Source organism: Barbus barbus (assembly GCF_936440315.1).
Source record: "Barbus barbus genome assembly, chromosome: 8".
In the NCBI taxonomy this organism is placed as follows: Eukaryota; Metazoa; Chordata; class Actinopteri; order Cypriniformes; family Cyprinidae; genus Barbus; species Barbus barbus.
The window spans coordinates 33763582-33776960 of record NC_136736.1 but is presented as its reverse complement, the minus strand read 5'-3'; the positions used below and the strand labels follow the sequence as shown (position 1 = coordinate 33776960).

The 13379-nt window shown below is 34.6% G+C and overlaps 1 protein-coding gene across 1 annotated transcript in view; it reads left to right on the top strand.

Annotated features, from left to right (window-relative positions):
- LOC306873724 (prostaglandin F2 receptor negative regulator-like) overlaps nt 1-11381 on the top strand; it is a gene marked incomplete at its 3' end in the record, with an annotated part of 33666 nt that extends 22285 nt beyond the window's left edge. Inside the window, exons 6-9 of the mRNA XM_079423210.1 lie at nt 1224-1613; nt 3646-3753; nt 10028-10333; nt 11218-11381. Coding sequence (XP_079279336.1) covers nt 1224-1613; nt 3646-3753; nt 10028-10333; nt 11218-11381 — 968 coding nt within the window. The remainder of the gene's footprint in view (nt 1-1223; nt 1614-3645; nt 3754-10027; nt 10334-11217) is intronic.
- Between the last annotated feature and the right edge of the window lie 1998 nt (nt 11382-13379).

The window sequence follows — 13379 nt, the reverse complement described above, 5'->3', positions numbered from 1 at the left end:
TACTATAATCAGCCATTTTTCCACAATCAAAAGGTTAAAACTGAAACCAGTCGTATTCTGAAGTAGTGTAAGTATGCATTTGGATGACTACGTAATCTTAGAAAGTTAGTTCACCCAAAGAAGAAAATTACAAGACCATGCAACAAGTTTAAGCAAGACTAGTAAACTACATTTCCCTGTTTAGTTTGCACTGTATGTGAAATATCAAAGGTGTCTAGTGTGTTTCAGACACCTGTGAGTACTGCAGCTCAAATGTTCACGCTTCTATTCTGGTCTGACACATGACATCTCAGCTCATTGATTTCTAGCATCATTTCTATAATTACCTAAATGGAATAACCATATGCATGGAAGCATTTGCACCGGTTGACTTCAACCAGTGCCATCTCTGTAATGGGGAATTCTCCGTTTCACGAGGAAGTATAAATGATGCATTTGTATTATATTCTGATGTGTTTTGTGAGCTGCTGGACTGATGCATTTCTCCACAGGGTGCAGTTTATTCTGACGTGCTGAACGCTTGTGTTCAAAACTGTTGCTGCATCAAGTTACACAGCTGCAATTGCAGCTATAATGACATCTAAAAACATTTGGCATAATTTTGCCATTATCTAATATTGTGGCTCTTATATTGGGACACTTTTTTTTAATATTCCAAGAGACTTGCCAATCCATTGTCTTATGCAATTCAAGACCAATAACTTTCAGAGAGAAGACTTGGCTCTCTGTAGCTGCATAAAAATTTAATGCAGTGTGTTGCATCATGACTATATTTCTGCATAATATTTTGATGTCGATCATTCAGAGTTCTCAGCTATGTTTTATTTAAGTTTTACATTTATCTGTAGCTGAAAATTAATTAGGAGAAATAAACGCAGAGACAAAGGTGCATTTATTGAAGCATTTATTATTGTTGTTGTTATTATATTCAATATAATGAGGATAGCGGCTGAGATTGCAATAATTTCAGTGTTTTAATATTACATAATACTACATTTTTATTAATATTTGTATATTTGAATATGAATATTATATTAAATATTAAATAATACAAATACAAATATGAAATAAATAAAAAATATGAACATTTTATGTTAGATTAAAATCATTTTACTTATTTGTTTTATTTTGTAATTAAGCTATGTGCTTTTAGCATTCTCACTGCTGTCTTAAAGACACTATTAATAGAGATGCGTTTTGTTCTCCTCGTGTGTCTCCCTCAGGTCCTGTTCTCAGTGTCGCGGCCCGGCGTCTCCGTGAAGCTGTGGCTGCCGGCTCCAAGTTTGAGATGAGCTGCCAGGCTCACGTCCAGAACCTCCCGCCAGGAACCACCTTCTCCATCCTCGTCTTGTCCGAGGAGGCTGTTGGGTCACCCAGCCGCAAACTGGCCTCTCTGGGCCCTGAGATGGTTCTGCAGCTGGAGCAAGACCGGGACCTGATGCTGGTGAAGACCGGGAAGAGGGAGTTCCAGTTCCGGATCCCGACAGTGCAGGTGACCGATCGTGGCTTTTACTGGTGTGAGATGAAGGCCTGGACGAAGCTGCCTGGGGAAGACTGGGTTGAGATGGCCAAGGGAGTGTCCAATAAGGTTCAGATCGATTTCATACACAAAGGTACAGAATGCAAGATATATTTGGAGGAATCTCACAAAAACATGTCTAGAAATATTTTTCGATTAGAATTTGTTGTTGTTTATATAACCTGTGTTTGTTATTTTATTGAATTTTATTTTGTGTTAGTATTTCATGTTTATTTTGCTTGTAGCACTTTGGGTTTGAGAAAAGTGCATTTACAAATAAAATTATTAAAATTAATATTGTTAATAATAAAATACTACGAATAATAATCCCAGTATTATTATTATTGTTGTTGTTGTTATTATTATTAGATAAAATTATTAAAATTGCTGTTAATAATAAAATAATATTACCAGTAATACTGATATTATTATTATTTGTATTGTTGTTATTATTTACAGAAAATGGAGAGCAGGGCAATAATGTAGTTCACATTTTGTGACGAAATAAAAAAATCAGTTAAATTGTTTGTTTGTTTTTTTAATTCATTTTATTAATGTATTTTTTTTATTTTATCTTATTATTTTATTGTATTTATTTTATTTTATATTTTATATTGTATTTTATTTTATATTGTATTTTATTCTATTTTATTTTATTTTTTGCCGTTTATTTGGCTTATAGTACTTTGGGCTTGGGAAAAGTGCTTTTACAAATTAAAATCATTAATAATAATAATAATAATGACATTATTTATTATTAATATTATTATTATGGCTACTGTTATTAGTAAAATTATTATTTATATCAGATTTTACCCTGAAAGTAAATCATATTGTGAGGTAGTTGGCGATACCAAGCCCTGACTCTGTTTTATTTTCTTCTTTGTATGTTGTGAGGCTGAAGAGCTTTTAAATGAATTCCAGTTATATTTTAAAAAGAAAGATGAAAACATTGGCAGTTTTTTTTTAGCATATTGATGTTTTGCCTTCTTTATGCCATGAGACAGATTGGCTCTTGCTGTTTTGAGGGCTGCTTTATCTCCTGATCTGAATGCTTCATCTCTGGTCTTTAGCAGCCCACGAACCTCTGCTGTCATCCATTGCTTCTGGTTGGCACGTGTGGTAATGGTCTTGGTGACTGTCACATAATCTATGCACTTTTTGATGTAAGCAGTCACAGTTTCGGTGTACTCATTCAGGTCTGTGTGGTTGTTGTAAGTGGCTGCCTCTTTAAACATGTTCCAGTCTGTGTCCTGGAAGCTGTCCTGCAGTGCTGAGGTGGCATTGTCTGGCCATACTGTGATCTGCTTTTCAACCGGTTTGGCGAGTTTGAGAAGTGGTCTATATGCTGGTATTAGCATAACAGAGATGTGGTCCGAGTACCCGAGGTGGGGACGGGGTTCAGCTTTGTAAGAGTTCTTTACTGTTGTATAAACAAAGTCCAGTGTGTTGTTTCCCCTTGTTGCAAAGTTCACATGTTGGTAGAACTTTGGTAAAACTGTCTTTAGGTTTGCATGGTTGAAGTCACCGGCTATGAGGAAAAAGCCGTCAGGGTTATTTGTCTGTTGTTCGCTGATGGCGCTGTACAGTTCACGATTACAGTTCATGATTTCTGAAGGATCATGTGACACTGAAGACTGGAGTAATGATACTTAAAATTCAGCTTTTTAAAATATATTCACATAGAATAGGGGGTGGTGATGGCGCAGTGGATAAAACACATGCCTTTGGTGTGAGAGACCCGGGTTCGAATCCACTGTGAGACACCAATGTGTCCCTGAGCAAGACACTTAACCCCTAGTTGCTCCAGAGGCGTGCGACCTCTGACATATATAGCAATTGTAAGTCGCTTTGGATAAAAGCGTCAGCTAAATGAATAAATGTAAATGTAAATAGAAAAGAGTTATTTTAAATTGTAATAATATTTCAAATTTGTTACTCTTATTTTTGATCATATAAATGCTGCCTTGATGAACAGAAGAGACTTCTTCCAAAAACAAATCTTATAAGCTTTTGAACAGTAGTGCAAATAATACACACAATGCTCAATATACAGTATGCTTTAATGTCTATCTTTTAAGACTTAAATGATGTTATTTTTGTCCTGTTTTATCATTTCTTACAAGGACCCACGTTTGATGTGTCCATCAGTTCAGACACAGCGAGTGTTTTCCCCTGGGAAACTGTGAAGATGGAGTGTGACGTCAGTGTTAGCGGCACGTCTCCAACTACAGGCGAGTTACACCTTTCTTTCTGATCAACACACAAATGAAATAAACAACACAGATGAATGCTAATTATGAATAACTTTAAACTGCTGGTGCAAGTTATTTATCAGTTTTATTTATCAGTAAAGTAAATCATGTTAGATTCATGTTTAAAACATAAGAAAATGAAAATAAAAAAAAATTCAAGATTCACATTATTTTCATCTTATTTAATTTAGCTTTTTAGGTAAATTGATCTTTTTTTTTAAGAAATAGTTCACCAAAAACAATGAAAGTTTGCTAAAAATGTCTTCACCCTAAAACCATTCAAGATGTAGATGAGTTTGTTTCTTCATCAGATTTGGAGAAATGTAGCATTGCATTAATGTCTCGGCAATGGATGCTCTGCAGTGAATGGGTGCCGCCAGAATGAGAGTCCAAACAGCTGTATATATATATATATAATTGATTAGATAATATACATTATATTAGCCAAAACTGAAATGATAGCATGGTGATATCCAAAAATAATTTAAACAATTTCAAAAGCATAAGTTTTCATTTTATGACATACTGAAATATGAAGTCTTTATTGTATTTCACAGTGATTTGTGAGCAGTCATTCGACTTCACTAATTCACGTACTTTAATGAACTTGTGACATGTTTAATTTGATCCATTTATACCATCTGCCGCTGTCGCTCACAGGTCAGTGCATAAATGCAATTGAATATCAAATAGGGCTGTTTTGAGACGTTACCTTTGCAAATGTCAATAAAATACTGTACTTCATTGTTGCAAATTAAACTCATTCATTCCGGGTCCTTAAGCATTTGTTTTGTAGTTGGTTGCACATTGTCTTTTACTCATTATTATAATTTTTTTTTAAATGATTAGTTTTTATTTTTACATTTATTTTATATATTTTGTTGTATATAATTGATATTTATTTATTTTTTATTAAAAACAAAATATAGGTTTTAAATAAAAATAGAGTCTTTATGTTCACCTTTAAGATGACGGTTTTCTCTGGAAATATAACCTGTTCGAAGTTAAATGTTGGTCAGAATGAGGCAATAAACGAGTCTTTAGGAGGATGTTGGTGCACTTGGGTTCAGATGTGTCTGCGCTTGCCTTCATTGCAGCACAAACATGGAAATGAATGTCTAATGTTGGGAAAATACTTCATAAACTGATGTCATGTGAAACTGGGTCACGCTGTGTGTGTTTTTCAGCGTGCAGCAACATGTCAAGATCAAGCCGTCATGTATTATCATTTATAATGTAGACGCAGCTCAATATACTGTATTATGTGATTTCTGTTGTTTGATTAAAACTGTTTGAGAACCGCACAAGGTAACGTGCACAAACACAAGCCATTTATTTCAGCGCTTCGCCTCAGGTGTGTTTATACTTCTGCATAACTTCTTATTTATGAGTCTTAGTTTAGGTCGCTTCATAAGATCCTTTCAAAATATACGCAGCTCCTAGTTTAGATTAATATCACAAGCATTCTGTTTGCATAAGCCAGTAACAAAACAAAAAGCTTATTTATGTATAGAATAAAAACTAAAATACAATCTTTTATTGACTTTTATTCCTTTTTTATTTTTTTTTACACAACTCACAATTCTGACTTTTCATGCTGTTCTGACTCTTTTCTCAAATTCTTAGTTTTTACTTTAATTTTGTAATTCTGACCTTTTTCATGTGATTCTGACATTTTTATCACATTCTGTTTTATCTCGCAATTTTTTTCTAACAATTCTAAATTTCTATCTCATAATTCATAATTCATATTTTCCCCTTGCAATTGTTTTCCTTTGGAATTCTGACATTTTTCAAGCAATTATCTCACATTTTTACAAAATTTCTAATTTTCACTTTCAATTCTGACATTTTATCTAGTTTTTAATCTTGTAAGTTTAATGTTTTTCGTTTAATATTTGTATTTTATTTTATTTCAGCATTATTTTTTAATTAGTTAACAAAAACAACACTCATTTGTGAGTTTTCTTTTCAATCCGTGTGTTTATAACTTTGTATGTGTTTAGTTGTGAGTTTGTGAGTATTACAGCATTAGATCAGATTGTGTCAGCTGTAATATGAACAACTTTTCCTGGAGACAGATCCTGCCGTGTTGTTTTATCTGTACGGATGCTTTAGCTCGTTGTAATCTATCATTCCTCTAATAGATCTCATTCTCCGCTGCTTTATTTCCTCCTAAGGCCAAAGTCTTGCCACATCAGTAACACTGTAATCTCAGGGGATGAACAGCATGTACTTCCCCTCGGCTGCGGCGCTTCATAACCATCTTCTGTCTTTTATGTAAGGTTCTGGATGTCTGTTGTCCCAGAAAAGAGCAGGTTCGAGTCAAGCTTCTGCATCTGCATCACCTTGATGTGCCTTTAGTTCTTCCTCCAGACATCTTCCTGATATACGGTTTAAATGTCTGACAGCACACTGAAAATAAAAGGTGCAAAATCAGCTTTCAATTTGGAACTTTCTCTATTGATCATGTGACTCTTTGTACAGTCGGACAGATTTTCTGATTTACGTTGAGGCTCAAGAAGCTATTTGGAAGATCTCAAATCATGCTGGAGATCATGATTATCAGGCTTCAAGTATTGAAAATCAACCTTTTTCAGGTTTTTCCCCTCAAATTGTAATTGTATTTTTTATAGTATAAAAATGTAACTTTAAAATTGTAAAAAAAAACTTTTTTTACTTTTTTTACTTTTTTTTTTATTATTTATTCATATATTTTAGTTGTATAATTCATTTTAATTGTATATATTTTATCGTTGTATGTTTTATACAAACAAATGTTTGTTGCGACACACTATTTCCATTTTTTTTAATACTGTAAAGCTGCTTTGACACTCTACATTGTAAAAAGTGCTATATAAATAACTGTAAATATGTATGAAATTTGCATACATTTCCAATATTTATACTTAAAATATTTTTTAAATATTTTACATTAATATATTGTGTTTTTAATATTTTTTATATAATCTTTTATAATAAAAATTAAATATAATAAAAATAATAAAATATTATAATTTAATTTATAAAATGTGACCCTGGACTTAAATGTCTTAATGTCTTAAATGTCAATTTTTCGAAATTGAATTGAATAAATAATCATTGATGTATGGTTTGTTAGGATATGACAATATTTGTCTGAGATACAACTATTTGAAAATCTGGAATCTGAGGGTGCAAAAAAGTCAAAATATTGAGAAAATCACCTTTAAAGTTGTTCAAATGAAGTTCTTAGCAATGCATATTACTAATCAAAAATGAAGTTTTGATATATTTACGGTAGGAAATTTACTAAATATCTTCATGGAACATGATCTTTACTTAATATCCTAATGATTTTTGGCATAAAAGAAAAATCAATAATTCTGACCCATACAATGTATTTTTGGCTATTGCTATAAATATACCCCAGCGACTTAAGACTGGTTTTGTGCTCCAGGGTCACAAATAACATAATTTATAATAATTATTTATTTAGAAATTCAGTAATTATTTAATATTATTACACCCATACATACATCATTTCCTGTTATACATTTATTTGTATATTTCATATATATTTTTTATATTTTATATATAAATGTTTATATATTTCTAAATATTATATATGTATTATTAATATTATGTAATTTAAAAAAATCTATTTATCTATTGGTCAGTGAGTTTTGTTTCTCCTCAGCTGGAAAAAAAAAAAAAAAACACGTCCTAATAAAGATTACGAAGACAAACTGAATAATGAAAATGTTCATTTCACATTGACTTCAAAATTGCGTCACAGCAGAAATGAGCTTGAATAGGCCTTTACACTCAGAGGACTGCCATGTGTATTTAAGGGATCCACTAAAATCCGTGACCCTTGCGCAAATCATTGGGGTTAAGCACATTAAATCGAATGGCTTTGCGTCCCTCAGGCCAGATGTGTGCTCGTCCGTCAGCTCGTATCTCACGAGGTCTGCTCCGCTCCAGCCCCTGACCCTTCCTCATTACTGTAAGTCAAGCTCCACACACATTAGCTCAGGATGGACACGGGATCGAGGAGATTGTGGGAGGAATAATAGAGCCTTATCATTTCTGCTTGAGAGCGTCTCGCTATCTCAAACGACTCGATACGTCATGAAGATAAAGCACTGCCATTACCGTTTTACCATTACCAATATTGTCCACAGATTAGATGCGAGCATCATTGTTACTAGTGTTCACACTCAAAAAACACTATCGGATTTATTATTTTCACAAAAAAAAAATCATTTGAACATGCAAAATGGTCATCGCTATAAATGAGACTGTTTGGCATCCAAGGATTCCTTTTTGCACAATAGCAGCCTGCTCAAACATGAACGCTGGGCTTATAATTAACCACATTACCCACAATCCTCTGACGACTCCACAGAATAACTGTAATTAGTTGCATATCAAATATGACTCAAATCTATTGCGCTCCAGGTCAGTGCACTTTTGTTCTCTTTATATCTTCCCCACCGGATTGAAAAATCCCCAGTGAGGTCTGTAGTAACTCCTCTGTCTCTCATACAGCACTGAGATTAAATGGAGAGTCTCCTGCTTCTCTGAAGACTCAAGTCATATCGTATATATCTCCTCAGAGTACTCGCATTCATTTTATAAGCTCTGTATACTTACTTTGTCCATTATTGACATAAGTTATGTCTGTTTTTTATTATGTTAGGGAGAAATACATGCACAAAAAAAAAAAAAGATTAATTGAATTTACAAAAAAATAAAATTAAGGTAAGTGGTTGCAATCAATTTATTTTAGCTACATTTTAATAAACTAATTTTGTTGAAAGTTAGTCAACTAAGTTTGTTTATGTAAATGTAGCTAAAATAAATTGATAGCAAACACTTACCTTAAAAAAAAAAAAAGTAAATTCAATTAAACCTTTTTTTTTCAGTGTGAGAAGTTGATTTTTGAAAGAAGCACACATGGATCTCTTTAATTATTTATATTGTATCTATCTATTTGTTTGTGCATTTATTTATACCTAAATGTGTGCCCTCATTTATTCATTCATTTCTATATTTGTGCATTTATGTATTTATGCATTTATTTCTGAATTTGGCCATTTATTTGTTTATTTGATTTCCTGAACTATGAAAGAGCGATAACGATTTCATCAAGGCTAATGTCCTACAATGTTTTGGTTGCTTTTTCTTATTTTCTCTGTGTTCCTCCTCTTCCCCACATTCATTGTCTCGGCCTGTGTAATGGGGAGAGGGCCGTTGTGTTCAGGTCTTTGAGTCAGCGCGTGGGTTTGACAGCAGTGGGTCGTCGTACAGTCAGTCTAATTGCTAGTTTGGACCATCGTGGCTTTCTAGTCGTCTCTTTCACTCTTTCTCTGCGCATAGATGTGCATTTCATTGCCGTTCCAGTGATGGGAGACAGAAAGCGTTATTTTTATAGGACATGCCACATCTTCTAATTGATCTTTAGTTCTTTGAACCAGTGTGTGTTAGTGAGGGAAAAAGACGTCTGCAAGAAATGGAGCTGAAAGATTTGCAATTTGATGAGATCTTGGCACGACCTCCATAATAATAAGCTATGCTAGAAAAAAAGTGGTAGAGGATCTTTAAATAAATGCATCTCAAAGGAAAGGGTTTTTTGGAGATTTGCAGTCCTAAAAATATGTCCTCATTGGTACTGGTAGAGGCATTTTTCTGTGCTTTTTATGCTCCATATGGAGGTAGATTAGAAACTTAATATCTTCTTATGACACACTGTTATTGTATTACATTGAGAGGGGAAAAAGCATAACTAAAGTCACAGGGTCCATAAGCAGTGTTCACTACTCCCTGTACACAAAGTAGTGCAAGTTAAGCTTGCTTTATTTATGCATTTGTTTATTTATGCATTTATTTACACATTTATACATTTATTTATTTATGCACTTCACACATACATTTATACATGGATTTATGCATGCATTTATTTACGCATTTATGCATATGTACATATTTATACATTCATGCATTGATACATGTATTTATTTCTGCTTTATTTTCACATTTGATTACTCATTTATTTATCTATGCATTTATTAGAGTGCATTAAATGCATTATTTATGCATTTATTTACACATTTAAACATTTTTTTTTATTTATGAATTAATTTACGTATTCATGCATTTTTTTTAAAGGAGTTTATTAAATGCATGATTTATGCATTTATTTCTTTTTGATTTACTGCTTTTATTTGCACTGCATATTAATCATAATTTTGTGATTTCTTGCCATCAGATGATGTAGCGTACGAGATGAAGTGGTTTCTGAGTCGTCTGAGGGGCTCAAACAGCATGTCCCTGCTAGCCAGTATGGACCGCTGGGGCGTTGTGTACAAGGCTCCTCGCAACGACAGCAGCGACTGCAGCCTGGAGCGCCTGGGACCCAGAAAATTTGCCCTGAACGTCCACAGCACACAGGACAGTGACGCTGGTGACTATTACTGCACCGCTACGCCCTGGATCCGCTCGACAGCCACCGGGGTCTGGAGCAAAGTGCTGGAGGTCTCCTCACAGAGAGTCTTCCTCAATGTGAAGTTTGCATGTGAGTAATAAAGAAGTGCACAGAATTGCTAAATGTTTCCCTCAAACCAAGTCATGCAAGTTTCACAAGCTTTAATTCGTTAATGGGAGGCTGCCAGCATTTGACAGTCGTTCCCACGACAAAATTGCGTTCATCCGAAACTTCTCAATGCGTGTTGGAGCATGCATATATAATATTAAGAAATTTTGTGCATTTGCTTGAAATAGTCTAGCAAAATATGTAATTGTCATCTTTCAGGAAATCTTTCAAAACCTGTAGAATTTTCTTTCTTCCATAGAAGATAAATTGGAGAAGAAAATTGTTCACGCAGTTCTCGTTATAGTAATGCATAGTGAATCTGTCAAGCTCCAACAAGACCAAAAAACACCATAAGTCATAACTTCAATCCATGTGACTTTTTTAAAGTCTTATGAATATGAAGACTGAAAATATGATAGAAGACTGAAAATTAAGTAATTTTTCACAGAAAATGTCCTGTCTATCAAAGCTATGAAATGTGCTTTAATAACTTTGTGCCTCTTTGTGCCTGTACAAAATATTTATTTGTTTATGCATTTTTTTATTTGTGCATTTACATATTTATTTATGTATGCTTTATTATATGTCATTTTTAATGCATTTATTTGTGCATTTACTTAATGCATGTATTATTTATGCATTTACTATATATACATTAATGCATTAGTTATTTATGTATTTACTTATTTTACTTATTTACGCCTTTATGCATTTAAATAATCATTTCTTTATTAGGTATTTATATAATTGATTATATTAATTCTGTTCTAAAACTTTAAAAAAGAGTTTATACCATAATTTTTGAATTATTTTATGAATAAACACTAACTTTTTGTGTAAATGTGTATATTTTTGTTCTCTTTCAGTGTGGGACTCAATGAAGTTGCCTTTGCTGTACGGCGTCTGTGCTTCAGTGACTGTAGGCGTCGTTTCTCTCGTCCTGGGCCTGGTCTGTGCTCACTGCTGCTGTAAAACCACCACAACTACTCCACGCTCTCGCAACAAACTCATGGAGCTGGAGATGGATTGACAAAGACAGTACAGTTGTCCCCTGCCGAACTGGACGGCGTGGTGACAACTGATGAATGCTGGGACGCGTCCCGTGATGTTATGCACCACCTGGAAGGAGAAACTACAATCTCAGAGGAAAAAACTACTGAATCAGAGTCAACGGCCAGGGTGAATTACTCAAAAATTGCACTAATCACATTCTTATATCAGCTGGGTGCACATTTTGTTGGATTTATGAACGTTTCATCATTGAAACAAGAAGAGATACCTGACGAGATCCAAGCATCTGAGATAGATTGAAGGATTATATTACTCTACATCAAGCTCCAAAGAGACCTTCTGCTTCCAGATCAGGGTTTAAAGAAACTCGTTTCTACCATGATTCTTCTGAGTTTGGTGCTACTCTCTTTTTACAAGACATGGGAGGAGCTGAACCCATGTTACAATGTGAAAGATGACGTTTTATCTGTGATTCTGTGCTGTAATGTATGTACCATTCAGTTTTGTTCTCCATCCCATCCAGAGTTTACCAGCTCTGACCAACCCATCCCCCTAAAAGCTAACTAGTCAACCATTATCAACTGGTTGACTTTAATCCAATGGGCGGTCACACTAGATTTGAATATATGATGTTTGAAAAAATAGTTTTTTGAATAAGTAGTATTTTTTTATTAAATAATTAATTTCTAATGTTAAAATATATAATCTTCTCCAGTGTCCAATGACAATACTACCCATGTATTGGGTTAACACATCTGTTTAGCCAACTAGCAACACCCTAGTAACACCCTAGAACAACCATCCAGAACTCCTTAACAACTGTTTAGAAACATTCTAGGAATTGATCAGCAGTTCTGTAGCAATAACTTTAAAATTGTTACAACTATCTAGCAACATTGGGGCAGTCGTGACCTAATGGTTAGAGAGTCGGATTTGTAACCCGAAGGTTGTGGGTTCGAGTCTCTGGGGTGGGGGGAGTGAATAACCCTCAATACCACGACTGAGGTGAGACCCTTTAGCAAGCCACCAAAACCTCAACTGTTCCCCGGGCCGCCCACTGCTCCGGGTGTGTGTGTGTGTGTGTTCACACGTGTGTGCACCTGGATGGGTTAAATGCAGAGCACAAAATCAGAGTATGGGTCACCATACTTGGCCACACGTCACTTCACTTCACATTCTAGGAAGCACATTGACCATCATAGCAACCAACCAAAGTACCATGACAATTAGAAACACAAGCGCATCCTAGCAACAGCTTAAAAATAAGTGTTCACCCAGAACACCATAGCAACTACACAGAAACACCCTAGCAACTACCTACCAACAATCTACTGTAGCAAAGACCAAGAGCATCCTAGCAACTACATAAAACCCTCTGCTGTAGCAAAAACCAAAAGCATCCTAGCAACTACATAGAAATACTCTAGCAATGACCTAAAGCACAAACATCAAGAGAATCCTAGCAACTGCATAGAAACACCCTAGCAACTACCTACAACAATCTACTGTGACAAAGATCTAGAACATCCTAGCAGCTGCATAAACTACCTATATCACCCTTAACATCATAGCAACCACCCAAAACACCAAAGCAACTGCATAGCAGCTACCACAATTTGCTGCTGCAAAGACAAAGAACATCTTAGCATAGGAACGCCCTAGGAACTACATAAGACACAAACACCAAGAGCATCCTTGCAACTGCATAGAAATGCCTTTGCAACTACCTAAAACAATCTGCTGTAGCAAAGACCAAGAACATCCAAGCAATTACATAGAAATACCCAAGAAACGCCTTTAAACACTAGCAAACACCAACAACATCCTAGCAACTGCATAGATACGCCTTAGCATCTACCTAAAACATTCTGCTATAGCAAAGACCAAGAACATCCAAACAGTTGTATAGAAATGCCCTAGCAACTACCTAAAACACAAGCAAACACCAACAGGATCCTATTTGCATAGAAACACCTTAGCAACTACCTAAAACGATCTGCTGTTGCAAAGACTAAGA